The sequence below is a fragment of the Lipophrys pholis genome (assembly GCF_963383615.2).
Source record: "Lipophrys pholis genome assembly, chromosome: 18".
Classification (NCBI taxonomy): domain Eukaryota; kingdom Metazoa; phylum Chordata; class Actinopteri; order Blenniiformes; family Blenniidae; genus Lipophrys; species Lipophrys pholis.
Window position 1 is genome coordinate 16,651,187 of NC_137646.1, and position 17,587 is coordinate 16,668,773.

At 41.5% G+C, this 17,587-nt stretch overlaps 1 protein-coding gene across 1 annotated transcript; it reads right to left on the minus strand.

Annotated features, from left to right (window-relative positions):
• Positions 1–664: 664 nt before the first annotated feature.
• On the minus strand, positions 665–12,503 carry khnyn (KH and NYN domain containing). Its single transcript, XM_080486357.1, has 9 exons — positions 12,085–12,503; positions 10,527–10,800; positions 9,491–9,625; positions 7,158–8,896; positions 6,510–6,640; positions 5,333–5,429; positions 4,159–4,266; positions 3,789–3,890; positions 665–3,137 (listed from the first exon to the last, which is right to left on the minus strand). Exons 2-9 carry the CDS (start codon positions 10,761–10,763, stop codon positions 2,780–2,782), a joined length of 2,907 nt encoding a protein of 968 aa, XP_080342483.1. The 5' UTR covers positions 10,764–10,800; positions 12,085–12,503; the 3' UTR covers positions 665–2,779.
• Between the last annotated feature and the right edge of the window lie 5,084 nt (positions 12,504–17,587).

The following is a 17,587-nucleotide window of genomic DNA, read 5'->3' on the forward strand; positions in this document are numbered from 1 at the left end:
TTTTATTGGATATTTTTGCTCACTTGATTATAAAACACGCTGATTCCAATCACTACTGTTTGATTATTGCATAACAGGAGAAGCATTAGAATGTGTTTTTATGGATTCTGCCATAAACCTTTGGCAACACAGATAATATGTAAAACCTCACGCAGAGAGCTTCCTTAGGCCGGAGCTCGAGTGTGACACTGTGGAGCTTCTGAAGGCTTAGACTAACAAATACTTAATCTATTTATTTATGGGGAATTAGACAAGCATTTTGAAATCGAAAACGAGGGATTTTAATCTTACTTTATTGCATTTCGGCTCATACCGCGTAATGAGATCAGGCCTCAGCTCACTGGAACTCCAGCTGAATTTCCACATCCTGGAAATATCAACGAAGTGCGTCCCCTTGTGGGCAAGTAAACAAACAGCAAGTTCTTCATCCGATTTGTTTTGGTACACAATTTTGTTTTAGTACTCAGATTGTTGTACTGATATAAAAGAAGCACCATGCTTAAGAATGTGTGAAACAATCTTTTCGACATAATGTGCATGTGTATATAAATAAAGTTGAATTGAATCGAATTTGTCCTGGTGTAGTTTGTAGTTTGCTTTTTCAGGATGCAACATTGAGATGAGATACCCACTTCTGCTGATTTTATATATTTTTTTTTATTTTGCAATCTACGTCTCACCACCAGATTGTGATAAATCGTATTTCACCGAAGTATTTAAGGTGCATTCATTTAAAAAAAACAACAACAACAACAGGTCATTCTCAAGCACAGAAATTAATAACATACATTTCAATCTAAACTCAAATAGACCACACATGCTTTGTATTTTGACAAGTACTGCTTTTCTGGTTGAATTCCAAACATCAGAAATGTTTCGATGGCCGTTTAGGATCCATCAGCAATAAAGAGCATATATTGATGTGTGTTAGTAAGATACTTTTATTTATTGTAACCTGATAAACTGCAGCCTGGTTGTAAGGAGCTTTATAAGTTAAAATAAGTATTTTAAAATCTATTGTGGCTTAAATAGGAAAACAATGAAGAGCAGCTAATATTGGACTGATGTGAGCTCTCCTGCTGGTTCCTGCCACGACTCTCGCAGCAGCATTTTTGATTCAAATGAAGACAATTTCCCACAGATTCAATTCTTATGCGACACGATGCTTAAATAAACCCCCAGGGAAATAAAACGATGACAACATAATTGGAACACATTTCTTTTAAATAAAGATTTTAATCAAGTCTTAAAATGTACAAAAAAAACCCCCAAACAACTGCCATTATTGCATGTGATTTAAGACCAAACATTAGTTCTTGTAAGAATAAGTTAATAACATAAAATTAGGCAGACTGGAGTCGTTTACTTGTTCTTCCTTTTTTGAAACAATTGGGTCAGATCTATATGAAATAAAATAAAAATCCAAACAGTCTATATAAGTAGCGCTATATAAGTAAACCACCTGGTGCATCTAAAATAAAAATTTGAATACGATAGAATAAATTTCCCGTAATTCTATTTTTGCAGAGAAACGTCTTGATACGTCTTAATTTAAAAACAATACAAATGCTAAAAGTGTTTTGATTTTTAGGTTATGAGTTTGGGAAATATACTCAAATTCTTTGACAACTCACCTGTTCAAATCCAAACCTCTTGTGTGTATTTAATCTTTTTGATACAGATGTGAAAACATAAAAAAATAAATAAAAAAACTATTACTGAGAAAAGAAACCTTTCACAGATGAGTCTTCAAACATTTCTGATAGATAAACCCAACCAGTAAATACAAAATAATGGATTGAAGCTATCCCGATGAAACTTTAGTTCACTTTTCGATCCTGATTTCTATTATACCTTCACGCAGTCGCCTTACAAATAAGATTAGAACCTGTTGTTTCACTTGACGAGTTTGTCCGGAGCTTGCATGTTCTCCCTTTGCCTGCATGTGAAGTGAACGTCAGTTGCCTCTTTCTGTGTTAAGCGATGACCTGTCCAGAATAGAGGTGGTGCGACGAGTTACTCTGATTACTTTTTTAAACGATAAAGACAGGTTAGACAAGCATAGCCATGCAAAAACAGCTGGAGCCTTCAACAATGTATTGGTGTCACATATACCCATTTCCTGTTTTTGACAGTTTTTGCTTTTATCTAATGTTAGTGACACTGAGCACAACAGTATAGAAATCAGTCGTCATGCTCAGCAGACGTCTAAATTTTGCGTTTTATTAAAACAAATTTGGTCGACAAAACTGAACTATTCAGCCAGTGAGACATGTGTTAAACGTGTTATTTGCAGGCCTCCACAATGCTTCTCGACAAAGTGTCGTATTGCAGTTTTCTTCAGGATGAACAAATCTATCTTCCGGGCATGTCCCTCCGGTAGGAGGCCTCGGGGCAGACCTAGGACACGCTGGAGAGACTATGTCTTTCGGCTGGCCTGGGAACGCCTCGGGGTCCCACCGGAGGAGCTGGAGGACGTGTCTGGGGCGAGGGAAGTCTGGGCTTCCTTGCTTAGACTGCTGCCCCCGCGACCCGGCCCCGGATAAGCGGAAGAAAATGGATGGATGGATGGATGAACAAATCTAACTATGGCAGAATAAACCAGCCATAAAGGGTCCCAAGCCACAGGTTGGGAACCTCACGTAAGAACGATGGATGAATGGATGGTCCCTCCAACGAAAGGATCAACGTGTATTAAATAGAAGCAGGTGATAACTTTTACTGGTAAACTCAAACTAAGACGTGGAATGTGTAAAATAGTCCCGGTAAAATCTGAATTTTAGTCCGCCTGCTGCTCCAGCATGAGATCCGACAGCACGTTGATGTCCGTCTCAGCGGGGTGGCACTGCAGCACCAGCGTCACCATGTTGTCCTGACCTGGAAACACCTGACAGAGCAGCTCTCTGAGGGCGGCGGTGTCCTCTGCACTCCGGTCCACCACGGCGGGGGTCTGAGCCTCCCACCCCTTCCCGTGTCCTCTCCCTTTACCCCGCCGGCCTGCACCAGGCGCATTCGGAGCTCCCCCTAGGGTTTGGTCCTGGAAATTGAACACCTCCGTCAGAGGGTGTGGCGGATCGGTAGAGGGAGAGAAGGTGGTAGCCGGACCGGCAAAGGACTGATTTCCTGCATTGGGAATCCTGCATCGGAAAACAAAGTTTAATTCATTAGAAATTGCCACGTGAGAAACAAAGTTACAAAGTTCTTAAAATACAATTTTTTAAATAAAAAATAATAGTACATAATTTATAATAGTTTATAAAAATTACTATGATTACTGTGATGAAATCAATAACATTATTTATCTACTTATTGGATTAAACAACATATTCATGAGCTTACCATTAGGATTTAAATTAACAAACAGTTGTTTTGATGGTTATTATTTCACTTTGTTTCTTTTTACCATAAGAGGACCACCTCTTATGTTATTGACCTGGCTCAGAGCGCCGGACAGCAAGAAGAAAGATGATCCTCCTCCATATAGCCACAGCTGAATGCATTAACAGCCTTCAACAATGTCTGCTGCAGTTTGCAAGTGTTTCTTTGTATACGTCCAGAAAGAGCATGTTCTTCCATAAAGGTATATAGCTTCAACTATACAGCTACTCTATGTCCATAGTAAGGCAGGTGTTACGTGAAGGTTACTTTCCCATGTAACTGGTTCTTTCTTCGTTTATAGCAACGACGAGAGTAAGTCCACTATTTTTAAAATTGTATCACAAATTTTTTACAACATTTATAAAATATTGGTATTTAGAAGATTATCACGAATCAGATTGTTTGGTCACCTGGACTTTGAACGCAGAAAGTCATCCAGGTGAGGCCCTCCTCTGCCCAGGGGGTCATCAGGGACCATGAAGTGATCCCCAACAAATGTGTACTGAAGGAGTCTGTGGAGGTGACGAGAGATCATACAAGATACCATTTCAACATGCACAAGAAAAGACTTTGCGTATCAGTGACACTCGAAAAACGTGCAACAGAAGCAGAGGCAGGAAAAAGTTCACGTTTTCAATAGTGCAATTGGTGTAATGTTCATATCTGTGGCTGCAAAAGAACTTTGTTGACAAAAAAAACCCCACAAATTCAATCGTCTCTAAAGTATAGATACTGGAAAGCTATATCTAAGCAAGACAATCCTGATTTATCTTTGTGTACCTCTTCTTGATGATGTCCTTAAACACACGAGACTCATCCAAAAGGTCTCTCAGGTTGTCGTTGGTTACAATCACTCCATTCGTCTTTTCTGCAAGCTGCAACATGAATCTGTGGAAACACAGAATGAAGGGGTTAGGACATTCGCCCTTAAATGATCAAGAGAATAAATCCAGGTATTTATAGTCCAAGGCATTATCTGTGTGGTTTTGTCCACTTTTTTTTTATTTCATTGGTGGATAATCTGCGAGTAAAGCCCAGCGTATGGTCCAAAAGACTTATTCTCTTTATTCATTCAATATGTATCTTTCTGCTGGCCTGGAGTGTGAATGCATGTCTAGGTTACTGTGACAGAAGAATTGATCCATCCCCCATTTCCTCCAAGAATTCAAGTGTGCTTATGCTTCATTCCTGGATTTTTTTGTCTTCTCGGTCACTCGTGCTTGCTGGATTTTTCTCAAACTGCTATTATAAGGTGAGACCTGACTGTATTTTACTCGATAATAAAATAAATGTGGATTATAAACGTGTATGCACCAAGCAGTAGTGAAAATGACAGCTGGAGGAGAGGAAACCTAATCAATTTGACTGTTTATATGTGAGCACACTGGTCTGAAAGGAAGGAAAGCACACAGGGATAGTATTTAAGGCCAGAATAAATGCTATTTAATAAGAGTGAGAACCAGATATGACAACTGGGCTGGCCTGAAACAACAAAGAATGTGCATTTCTTTGCATTAAATATAAGAAGGGGGATAAAGTCTTAAGATGGAATTCCCCAAAATTTATAAAAGTGGCAACCTTATAAATGAATGACCTAATAATGGCAGATTATGTAGCCACGCAGGGAATTTAGTGAAACAATCATTGGCGATTAAATATAAATGAAAGCGAAAGTGGATCGCAGAATATGTTTGAATCTCGATCATTCCAAAGCAAGCTGGACGCTGCTTTGTGCCTGGTGTGAGCAATAAAAGGCCTGAAGTTTCAAAAGTGGCACGAATGAATGAGCGGATGATGGCAGATCCAACCGTAATATAACTGTTAGAAAATATTGTCTCTTAGTTTGACAAAGTTTCTTCAGTGAATGACTGAAAAACAAGATCGAAATGGAAAAACAACAACATTTCTGGGCATTTTTTCCATCATGGTGATTTTCTGCAGTGCTGTGGCGTACCGGTCGTCGTACGAGGCGATCCTCTTGCCTTGCACCTCCCTGGAGGGCGTGTAGGAGAGCAGGCCCAGCTTCTGCAGCTCGCTCAGATAGTGCTGCTCTGCGAGAGACGGGAACAAACAAGGCCGTGTTTAGTCTGTGCTGAGAGGAAACGAACGCCCACGCGCTCCATGCGTGTGCACCGCAAGTCAAGCGGGCCTGGTTTGAGTTCCTCTTTTACGGGACGCTGAAAACAATGCAAGCAAGTAAATACCCACAGAGACGCGTTGGAAGTATTCAGGCCCTTGTTATTTTAAAACCACAACAGTCATTCCCCTAAAATTAAGACATGGAGCTCAGCGCAAACTACCGGAAATGTGTTTGTTTGTTTTTACGTTTGAAAGATCCAACAAAAAAGCTAATTAACAGATGGATTAAGGTTTAGCTGAAATTAAAACTTTGCAAATGGAATATCTCCACAAAATACATTGTGTAATAAAATAAAGAATTATCTATTGTGAGGTACTGCAGTATTTTGTAATGTTTTTTACCTTTTTACAAAGTTTGCCACAAATGCAATATGCATCATTTTACATGTACGCTACAATACTAAAATCATACACCTGGGGATATATATGAGAAGTCAGTAACCGAATAAAGAGAGTACGATTTTTCCGTTTTCTTTCAAGGAACCTGAGAAAATACTGCTTTATTTCAATTCCTTACATGCGGGATTTGGCCGTTTCCGTTTTGGATCATTGTGTTGGTTTTCACCACGTTGGATGCAGATAGAATCACACTCAGGGTAAAAGGAGGTGCTACACTGTACAATGGAGAGCCTGATATCGTTTGTGGAAAGTGTATTTTAATGAAGCTTCCAATGTGCCATCTGATTGTCTTATAGTCTGATTTCAACTTAAAATCCTCTTTTTTGCCTGCTTTGGTCCACAGTGTCAAGTCTACACATTTCTTAGATTATCTGGAGATGCCAGATAATTTTTTTAGATAACCACATTTTTTTTCTACTTATTGTAGTACTTATTTCAAAATCTTAAAATTCTGTTGGGCTGCTCCCTTTTACTGCAGTTAATCATTGCTACTCGCATCAGATCCTCTTCCCGCCTCATCTGGGATCAAACCCGGGTCCCCGAAACTCAGTCTTAAGTAACGTAACAATTTCTCGATCAAGTTAAAACGACACCTTTGATCTTGGGGTCGCTCTTCTGTCTCCACTGTGGCAGGAGAACGCTGATATGACGATGTCCTCGGTCCCAAAAGTGCTGGACCGCCAGGGCGATCCCTCGGCACGAGAAGAAATGACCCAACCCGTGGCTGCAGGAAAACAGGTTTTAGAACAACATCAGATTCCTAGAGGGATAGAAATCACTGCTTCAAAGGATTTATGTAAATGACCACAGTTCACTAGATATGATACCCTCACATGTTTCTAAAATGTATACACGTCAAATGAACCGTAAAAAGACAACATCTGGCACTGTGTGTGTGTGGGTTTTTTTTTTTTTACAACTGTCCAGCCAGCAATGGCTTCCACTAATAAAACAAAACAAAAAAAAAAGACAACAGACATATTGTTCATGCTGATGAAGTATAAAGTGAACCTGTATTTATGTTTGTTCAACAGGAAAGTAACTGGAATCTTCTACGTATCTTCATAAATGCCTTTAACGTTAGTGTCCTTGACATTGAGGGAAGGACGAGGCACACCCTGCACAGTGACGTCATCAGTCCATCATGAAGCAAAGACGACGGTAAAGAAGTTCACTCCCAATTGAATTCATGATCTCAGCGCTGTCCAGCAATGTTTTTCACAAGTGTCAAGACGTCTCACCTCATTGCCACATTGCTCCCATCAATGATGATCGTCCTCAGCATTGGATCGCCAGGATCGTCTGTTAGTTTCAGCTGAAAGGGGGCAAGCAGCCCCTCCAGGAAGCGTTGCTCTCCTGTGACCACCACCGAAGACACAGGAAGGAAACCCTTCCTTTTAGTGGGAGAAGAGACTTCAGCGGGGAAGACGTGGGGCTGAGGAGCTGAAAAAGCTTGCTTTGAGGAGTTGGAGGAGCGAGGCTTTGGGACGACGTCGTGATTTTGACGACCTTGTTTTGGAAATGACGGCGTGAGCCAACACATGTTTTGCGTTTGCTGCTTGTCCGGGTCTAGTGATGAGGTATACATGGTCATGGGCGGCCCTTTGACTTCAGGCGGGAAGGTCTGGTGAGGAGCTTTTAACTTTGGAAGCTGGTTTGGATCTTTCCACGTAAACAAATCTGGTTCTGCAACACGAGCAGTCAGGTCTGGTAGCCTCCTCTGTCCTTCCTCCTTAGATTCTACCTGAACGAGACGCCCTTTTTCTTCTTCCACTTCTACTTCTGCTGGTCCAGATTTTGCTCTGTCTTTCTCCGGCACCACATCGTCCATCTCCTTGGGCCCGTTGTCGAAGGTGTCCCCCTCCCTTGTCTCCTCCCTCTGCAGTTCCAGCAGCAGCTGGTGAGTGGAGCGATCAGGCAGCATGTTGTAGAACTTGGTGACGTTCTGCTCGGTGTAGCCACAGCTGGCTGCAGCTTTCTTCAACACTCCCAGGACAAAGTCCTCGTCTGGACCCATCCCTTTTACATCAGTGCTGCCCTCTTCTTGAAGCTCTCTTGTGTCCCCATCCTCCCCTGCTCTTTTCCCATTTGTATTCATGTCACCATCTCCTCCTCCGTATTCCTCTCTGTGCTCCGTCTCACAGGGTCGATTGATTTGCCTCTGATCCAGGGCGACAGCAGCCTCATTATTTCTGTTCGGGACATTTGGAATTCTCCGCTCTTGCTCACTGCGATCCTGCTCCTGCTGCACCAGGTCTAGAATCTGAGACGCCTCTTTCGGTCCTGTCCGGGCGAGTACTCGATTCACAACATCTTCTGTGTACCCCATGGCCGTGAAGAATTTCAGAAGAAGCCAGAACTCCTTGTTTCCTATTGGCAACTGCATATCCAGTTGTTCATCCACCCTAAGGCCCTCGTTTGCATTTGCACCTGAGGTTGCGCCTTGGTCCATCGCTCCTTCTTCTCCGACTTCGTGTGTACGAAGTGCAAGTCTCTGCTCAGCTCCCTCTGCAATCCCTCGGGTGCCGAGATCTGTCAAACAAGACTGAAAGAAGAAGTCCTTGGCTGCACAGTCCTTCCTTGATTCTGCAGTCCATTCATCAGGAGTCCAAAACAGATCCGGGAGTGTTTGCTTGATAGCGCTGGGTTCTCCCCGTGCATCCTCCAAATCCTCGTGGGATCCTGCCGCTGTTGGCGCTGGGCTCGACCCAAGCCCCGACTCCTTCACCAAATCCAGGAGGATTTCCTTCACTGACCAAGGCAGCACAAGAAGATCAAGAGTGTGCCTGTCGTCCCATTTTTCCACCAGAGTTTTGAAGGCTCGTCGCGAATCCAGAGATTCACCCGAGCCTCTGTCTCCGTCTTCTGGACGTCTGGACTGAGTGCTCTCATACCGATCCACCAGCTCTGTAATGAGGGAGTACGCTCGAACCACCGGCTCAGCCAAGCCCGATATGAGCAAGAATCCTGGAGAGCCCACCTGGTTTGAGGAACGGAAAACAGGCTTTATGAGACTTACAGAGTAAGGCAAGATGTTAAAGGTTTTTTTTTTTATACTTTGAAAGCAAAGCCTTCGGCAAAGTGTTCAGACAAGAGGCCAGGCAAGGTCCTTACACTGGGAAATAATCTGAAACCTTTATCATTTCAATTTCAAACTAAATAAATATTTAAGGGCAACGTCTCTTTAAAATCATTGAAACCTTCTTAGACCTTAGAAACCATTTCTGACAAATCACACACACATTTGAACAACCCTACCGTTGAATAAACTACTAACACAAAATGAGACACAAACACTGCAGATATTGGGAAAACTCTGATTTGTCCACATTTCAGCAAATTTATCAATGCTATTAGCCATGAGCGACACAGTTATACACACGTTAGGAACATATTGGTGTGACGCTATAAAAGAAACCATCTGAAAAATATCAATGAAACAAAAAACTAAATAAAACCGTAAGGTCAGTTTACTAAAAGCAAAAATAATGTGAATAATGGATCAGCAGTTTCATCAATCAGACAGATAATAAGACAGACTTTTCAACAATACAACAATAATAATGCTGCTTACCACTATATGTGCTGAGGTGCTTTTGATCAGGCTGTTCATGAACAGCCCTCGAGCGCCACAGAAGACACAGTGAAGGACCCCAGGATAAGAAATCTCCTTCTGCTCCTCCTGGTTCACCACTCCTTTCACAAATAACTAAAAGACAGAAATATTGTTGTGTTTCTGTTGTGTTGTTTACCATAAACTGTTGCCGTGCTCGCAATTTTACATCGCCGGAGGCAATAAAGTAAATTACACTCCCTCAAACTAAACTGTCTTTTTTTAAAATGGCCGTGAGAAAAGGAAGAATGCAAACATCCCACAAGGTTTGCATATTATAATACAGGGTGCTGTTTAGAACTTATTACAAAAACTGGAAATATTTGCAAAGAAACATTATTGATGTAACTTGATCACCTTGTGCAGCTTCATAATTAATAACAGTTTAATTTCACTGTAACTATAAATCGTCTCCAGGGACGTTAAGACAAGAAACAAATAAATGTCACGAAGGGAAGGAGGAAAAAGTACAGATATTTCTGTAAAAGTGCAAGGAATAGCAGTAAAGGAGAAACAAATACTTGAGGAAATTTATATTTGAAATATTCAATGCAATATTTAAAACACCGTCCTGCTAAAAACTGATAATCTTAAAAAAAAATAGCACAAAGATTTAAAAGTCATAAAACTAATCATCTGCAGAAACGTCACTCTAAATGGAAAGCTTACGCTTTTCCTGCTTGTTTTCCGTTCCCAATATTAACTGGTCGGTCCGCTATCTCGCTGCGTACATATAACAAAGTGTAACCGGGCAAGACACTGGACCAATGCAGGTCGAATCCTTTGTACTGTCATCATTAGCGTGAGTGTTTGTGAATGGGTGAGTCTGACGAACGGTGTAAAGCAGTGAAAAGGCTTTATGGGTCAAGTACATTCATCATTAAAAAAAGGAAGGAAGAAAGAAAGAACATATGACGACGCAGGCAGATGGATGATTGGAAAATGTGAGTGATGTAAGTACAGCTGCTACTAATGCAATCAGTAAAAAGGTCTTAACCTTGGCTGCTTTCACATTGCTGCTCGGCCCTCGGAGTTTCAGCCACATCTGCCCGTTGTCGCTGTGAGACAGGTGGTCGGCTCCGATCCCGAATGTCACCCGAAATATCCGCTCCACCGTCCTGTGCAGGGAGATCAGGGATCCCTGCAGGATCTCGGCGCAGGCAAACTCGTCCTCCACATCTGGATCTGCGGGACCACCTCCTGCTCCTCCTTCGTCACTGCGCTCGCCGTCCATCCCGTCTTCTTAAGACAGCAGCAAGGAGTTGTTCATACTGCAAACAAGAGATTCCAGCCAGTATTAGGATCAAACTTACATGCAAGATACTTTGTTGAAAGTGATTTCTGTGCATTTAGCCCATCCTATCCACAGTCAAGTCATCACTGCCTTTATATAATGAAGACTAAAATACACAATCTCTGTGCCTGTTGTTGAAAAAAATTTACTTGCATTTGTCTGCATGTGCGTGTTTATCTCCCTGTATTGGTCTTGTGACGAACTAGTGACCAGTCCAGGGTGTATCAGCCCCACGCCCAAAGATAACTGGGATCAGCTCCAGCACTTTGCAACCCTAAGCTGGATAAAGAATGTGTAGAAGACGGATAAATGGATGGACATCTTTACATTCTTGATATAAAAGCAGCATAAAGCAGTTTTTAAGTGATGTTTGTCAGGCTTTTTTGACTGTTGACTCTACCCGCTGGTTCAATTAACTGCTCAACTGAATATTTCCTCATGCTTTCACACGCAATGTGCATCTCACTTCAACAAATATTTCCTCCAAGTCCTTGAAGGAAAACTCCTTTTAAATGAATATTTTTCAACTGAATTGTCTTTTTGCTTCCATTTCTCATTTGTTTGCCCAAAATCTGACACAGAAGACTGTGTCTTTCCTCCAATGCACAATAGAGCGAAGAAGGATTTTGTGCTCAAAACATCATTAAAACATGTCAAGTACAACATTAACTCACTTTTTAAAATCACTTCCCCTCCATCAACCAATCTCTCTTCTATTACTTTTTAAAAGTTGCAGGGCATTGGAACTGAGTCCACCTTACTATGGATGAAGGCATTATACACTCTGGATAAGGCACACACACACACACACACATACACACACACACACACACACACACACACACACCACCGCACTCTGATTAAAGTAATCGGTTGTTGTCTGAGGATTGTGTGACTCTAATGCGGATGGCGAGGAAACATGAGAGCTCAATAAAGTGACAGAACCGAGAAACCTTTGTAAAAGTTATAAACAAGGGCGAAGCTGTCCCTGACACACTTTACAGTCCCTTTTACAACACCGTCCTCATTTCATATCAGTAAACAATTACGTTAAACTTAGTTTAAAAACAAATAGAAATGGCGTATTTTGTCGGCGAAAATTCAAAAAGCCCCCCCCCCCTCCTCCAAAGGGTGTCGTGAATAATTTAACTTGTCATTTGTAGGTTAAATTATTAAATAGTGACGATCACGACCTCAGCTGACGTTTCAGGTTTTAAGAAATGACAAAAAAAAGAGCATAAAATAATCGTAGTTGTCTTACTTGAAGTCGTTCCAGCTTTAAAGTTTCGTTTTCAGCTCGCTACAGGAGGGAGGGAGGGAGTCAGAGCAGATTGCTTCACTCTTCCGCAAATTACCAAAACAGCGATCAATCACGAGTCTGGCGCAGAACGCGTGGAGCGACTGTGGCGTTTCGACCGGAGCGCGTAAAGACGCACCGTGTCGCTGCGGGAGCCCGCACCCGACCTAGACATCCCACCACCGGGCAAAACCCCGCAGACTAAACCGAAAGTAAACTTCAATGGCAGCCGTATCTCCCTCCCTCAGAGGGAAAAGGGGCGGTTGTGCCCGGATGGGTCACAATAAGGCCGTGAAACCACCGTGAAACCTGGCAAGCAGCAAAACTCCACATGCGCTCATGCGCGCAGAAACGCGTCTCAAAACTTCCCCAAACGACGTGATAAAGCCCGTGAAATGATGACTTGTTTCTATTTATTCAACACATGTGGGCATTTTAAAGCATACTTGCAGCGTATATTTGAAACAGGCTGGCTTTAGTGGAGGAGTCGATTAAGGGGATTTCCACTGACGTCAGAAGGGGTTTTTCTTTCTTTCTGCTGTTGACTGTCGAGTCACAGGCGGACTTCATGTGGCAGTTCGACACACTTATGACTTTATATTCGGCTTTCAGGTGAAATTCCAGGATGAACCTAAAACACACTATAAGCTTTACAGGTGAACTTAATGTGACTAAACTTTTGAGTGCACACGTCCAACAACTACTCAAGGTTTCAGTGCTTTTTGCAACACTTGCTTAACAGCAACATTCCAAACAGGTATTTAATCCACTTAAGGTTACATTGAGGCCCAGTTTACATGACAACGAATACAGAATGGAAGCAGAATGCCTTTTATTGTCACTTGTACAGGTACAGTGAGATTAAAAACAACTCCAGTGACAGTGCAGCAGTTAAAAAGGGCAGAATATAGTGCAATAAGGAGGGTGGGGGGTGTAGAGTGTATTTACAGGGGTACAGAGTGTATTTACAGGAGTACAGAGTGTATTTACAGGATAATAAAAACTATAAAAATTATATTGCACATTATGAGGTAGTCTGTAAGTAAAGTAAAGTCAGTGCATACAAGAGTTCACAGTGGTTATGGCTTTGGGGAAAAAACTGTTTTTGAATCTGTTCGTTTTTGATCTCATGACCCTGTAGCGCCTTCCCGAGGGCAGCAGGTCAAACAGGTCAGAGCCAGGGTGGGAGCTGTCCTTGATAATGTTCGTAGCTCTGCTGAGGCAGCGGGAGGTGTAAATGTCCATCAGGGAGGAGAGAGAATACGAGTGTATCCGCAAAACTTTCTTCACTTTTTTGGGGGGGGGTTTACACGGCACCAGTGTGCGGATGTATCCACTGTATTTTTATACCACCTCCCAAGGTGGAAAGACTCTTTCACGGTTGTTATTCCCTTGTGCAGAGAGCCTGTTACTGTGCATGCGCAACTCTCTCCCTCCCTCCTGCTCATCCACACACGTCTGTGTAGTTTCAGTACAAAATCAAGCAGCAGCGCCCTCCTGTGGCCCAGCATACTAACTACATCGTTGTTTCTGTGTCCACTGCTGCAGCGTAAACGCACTCCTTTTTTTTTTTCGAACGGATTAGGTGTTGCCAAGTCAAACGTTGTCGTGTAAACGGGGCCCTGAGGTTAAATTCGAATTGTTATGTAAACAGTCCTCCTCATCACGCTGCATCACTTTGACATGATGAGACAACATTTTTACAAAGGACCGGGTTAGTTTTACAGTAAGAACACCCATAGGACCACACAGAGTACTACACAAGGCCAGAACTTATCTGCCATCCAATCAGCAGCTGGCGCCACACACGTGTAATTTTTGACAAAACTTGTGTGAAAGCAAGAGGGGTGGTTGAATAAATGGTTTATAGGCATGTGTTAACGTGTCTGCATGTTTGCCAGTTGTTTAGGTTTTTTTTTAAATGGTAAACTTGGTCATCGGAAAACAATTGTGTCAGCAAACCCAGTGGGAAACAGGACTCATTCGGGGTAAAAAGGGACTTTAGTGTGACACGGGTAAAAACAGGTTGATGACCACAATAGGCCGAGAATCCTGGAAGTAGACAAGCTATTTTTGGAGGGTTTGAATGATCTTATTTTTTAATATGGGAATGCGAATTTGCCCCACTGTTGGGATTTGGGAAGGACAGAACATACAAGAAAAGAAAACGCAACAAGCATGAAGTCAGTCAGTGTCTGGCTCAGAGTTTATGAACTGAATGTGAATGTTTGTCTGGCATGTTTGCCATGTCAGGTGTATATAAGAGATTACTGAACCGTGGTTCAGGGAGAGAATCATTTTGGCTGCTCCTTCTCCCCCAGGCAAAAAAATTTACCTGTTTGATCTTGGTTTACTTCTGGGTTTGTTTGTTTTTTTCTAATACACATATTTTTGTGTAATGAAGCCAGCATCCTTTGTCATCTGCACGTCATGTCAAACAATGGATAGAGTTATGCATCCACCACTGTTGTCACCAGAGGAGCCTTTGGTGGTGGTGGTGGTGTTACAGTGTGGGCAGGTGTGTCTCGCCAATACAGAACTGCTTTACATTTTATGAACAGTGGCAAGCCATACTACCTGAAATGCATCATTAATTCAGTCACTGTGTCCCTGCATGAACGCCCATCCATCCATCCATCCATTCATTCATCCATCCATCCATCCATCCATCCATCCATCCATCCATCCATCCATCCATCCATCCATCCATCCATCCATCCATCCATCCATCCATCCATCCATCCATCCATCCATCCATCCATCACCACATGCAGGAGCTCAGTCTGGAGGTGTCACATTTACACTGAAGTCACTCTCCTCTGGGAAATATTCAGTGGTGACAGGGAGAGGTAAATTATTCATCTGGAGACATGAACTAAGTATTTTTCATTTCATTTTCATTCTATGATTCATTTTGCAGCTGTTTGCCCCCCCCCAAAAAAAAAAAAACAAACTGCGTGTCTGTAATTCTAAAATAACTTGCCTATTGACCATTAAGTTTATATGTTTCTTTTGATTGATCTGACTTTATTCAACTTTAGACATCCCTAAATAAAGTAATCCTCCATTTCTACACAATACTTTAAAGCGTCTGCTGTCATAAGGTGCTGGGACTCTTATTTGTTATTAAACCCTTTCTCACTTTGTTATACTGTGTGACGCTTCCAGTTCCTGTAATACACTTGTTGTATTGGAGCGCCATCTTCTGGCCAAATTAAAAACACACACCTTCAAATGGCGACAAAAAAGTACAAACAGGGTTCAATTCTTTTCTGTTTTTTTCTTCGGGGTTCTGTTTGACAGAAGAAAGTACTGAAATATTATAATTGTGTAAAAGTGTCTTTACTTTACCGGAATTCCACGTAAGTACAAGTAAAAATACCTATGTAAAAATCTAATTGCGTAAAAGTCGAAAAGTAATCATTTGGAATTTACTTTGAGTAAAAGTTACTTGAGTTAAATTTACAACTTGATTGAGGTCACTCTTCCTTGTATGATAAAGGACAAGGAGTCATTTTTATCTGGGGATTAATAAGGGATGAATAATAAAAATAAAATAGAAAATAAAGAAAATACAATTACACATACAGGACTTATAAATATGCTGGTATATATATGAACTGGTTAATGTATTTGCACATTATATAAAGAAATACAACACATATGTTTTGGGTAGCGTTTTAGCACCACTACACCGCCATGCCCACCAAGGAGACTTGATCATACCAAAAAACCACAACGCAAATTGATCAACAACTCAAATTCTGTCATTTGGCCGAGTTAATTAGAGTTCATCTTTCATGTTTTCAAGACAACGTAGTAGGTGTGATAACCAGTCCAACCGACCTTTCGTTACACACAATGCGGTTGACTAATAGTACAAACAAACCAGTAATTAAACCTGGGGTGTGGCAGGTCTGTGTAACCTGAAACGCGAGTGATTTCTTTTTTAATCTGTTGTGGGAAGTCACAGCTGCCAGCTCATCGGACGATTGTCTTTTCGCCGTATCGCAAGGAGAAAAGCCCGATTTTGCCCTTTTAACGTTCCACTTTTCCCAGATTTCACTTCTGTTTTTCAAAGCACAATCAGTCACCGCTTCTTTGAATTTGGCACGAGAAACATCAAGCAAACCAACTGTTGATTTGATACTGATCGAGTTTCATGGTCGAGCAGGTTCAGCTTCATCGTTACCTTCCGGGCTGCACCACCGTCTCTCTGCTGAGCTGGAAATAATCCCTCTTTTATTCCCAGTTCTGGAGTCAAAGGCACAATTCTGAATGAACATGTGTGAACGATCCACGTTGGATGTACTCGTGCACATCTTTTACCTTGACAGGGTTTTGACCTTTAATTCTATGAAAAAAAAAAAAAAAAAAAAGCACTTGTCAACAACAGCCTGTTCTTTTGTTTTTATGATTGGTTTAACATCACTACGCTTTCACATCTTAACAGTGAATACACTTAAGTCAATCCAGTGAAGAAAAAAAAAGTTGCTTTCCTATAAATTGATACAGGAAATTGTCCCTCTTAAATTGAGCCACAAAAAAACAAAACAGTAAAACAGTGATAAAAAACAGTAATCTCTCTGAAAAAGAACTGGTTGTAGAAGCGTTAATAGGTGGGTTTTGTGAAAGTGTTTCGGCGATAAAATAACCACCCACGTCACTAATTGCACCCATAAAAAAAACATATAACATTAACCTTCTTGATTTACACTTGTAAAAAAAAACAAAAAACGAAAAACAGTTTGACATTCTGGGAAAATAAATAAAGCGAGCAAACTATACTATTAAAAACAAGTCATTAAAAAACCATTCAGTCCACTTACAGTGCTATGCATCTAAATAAATACATCAAAAACAAAGTATATAGAGGAAAGTGAAAACTTTATTATTAGATAATGGAAGTCGTGAATAGAAGCGGGTGTGTCAGCGGTGGTGATCAGGCGTTCGGGAAGCTCGTTCTGCAGGTGGTTTCCGATTTAACGATTGAGAGTTTGTAACAATCCTTTGACACGCAGTGCAGAGATTTAAGCGCAGGTGGAATGTGCTCCACCCTCTTTTTATTGGCGACAACTCTGGATGAGCGGCAACTGTAAAACATTTTTGTCTCCTGAGACATAATGCGTTCAACAGTATAAAGTTTCTGGCACGTCCGCTCATTTTATGCGCTTACTCAGCAGGTATGAAGGGCCGTGGTCGTTCACCGACACGGAGATGACAGATGTTGTATTGTTCACTGAGCTGCACAATCGAAAAGGTGAAAATGGGGTTAGACAAATGAGGCAGAATTGTTCATTTTAAGTCATGGCTACACAGTCCACATACACAAAGATGAAGATGGGGGCACAGATGGAATTATGCCAAGCAACAAAAATAAATACAAACACATAAAACAAACAAAACAGAGCAAAGCAAAAAAAAAAAAAAAAAAGTTAATAAATAAATGATGCCCCAACATACCTGA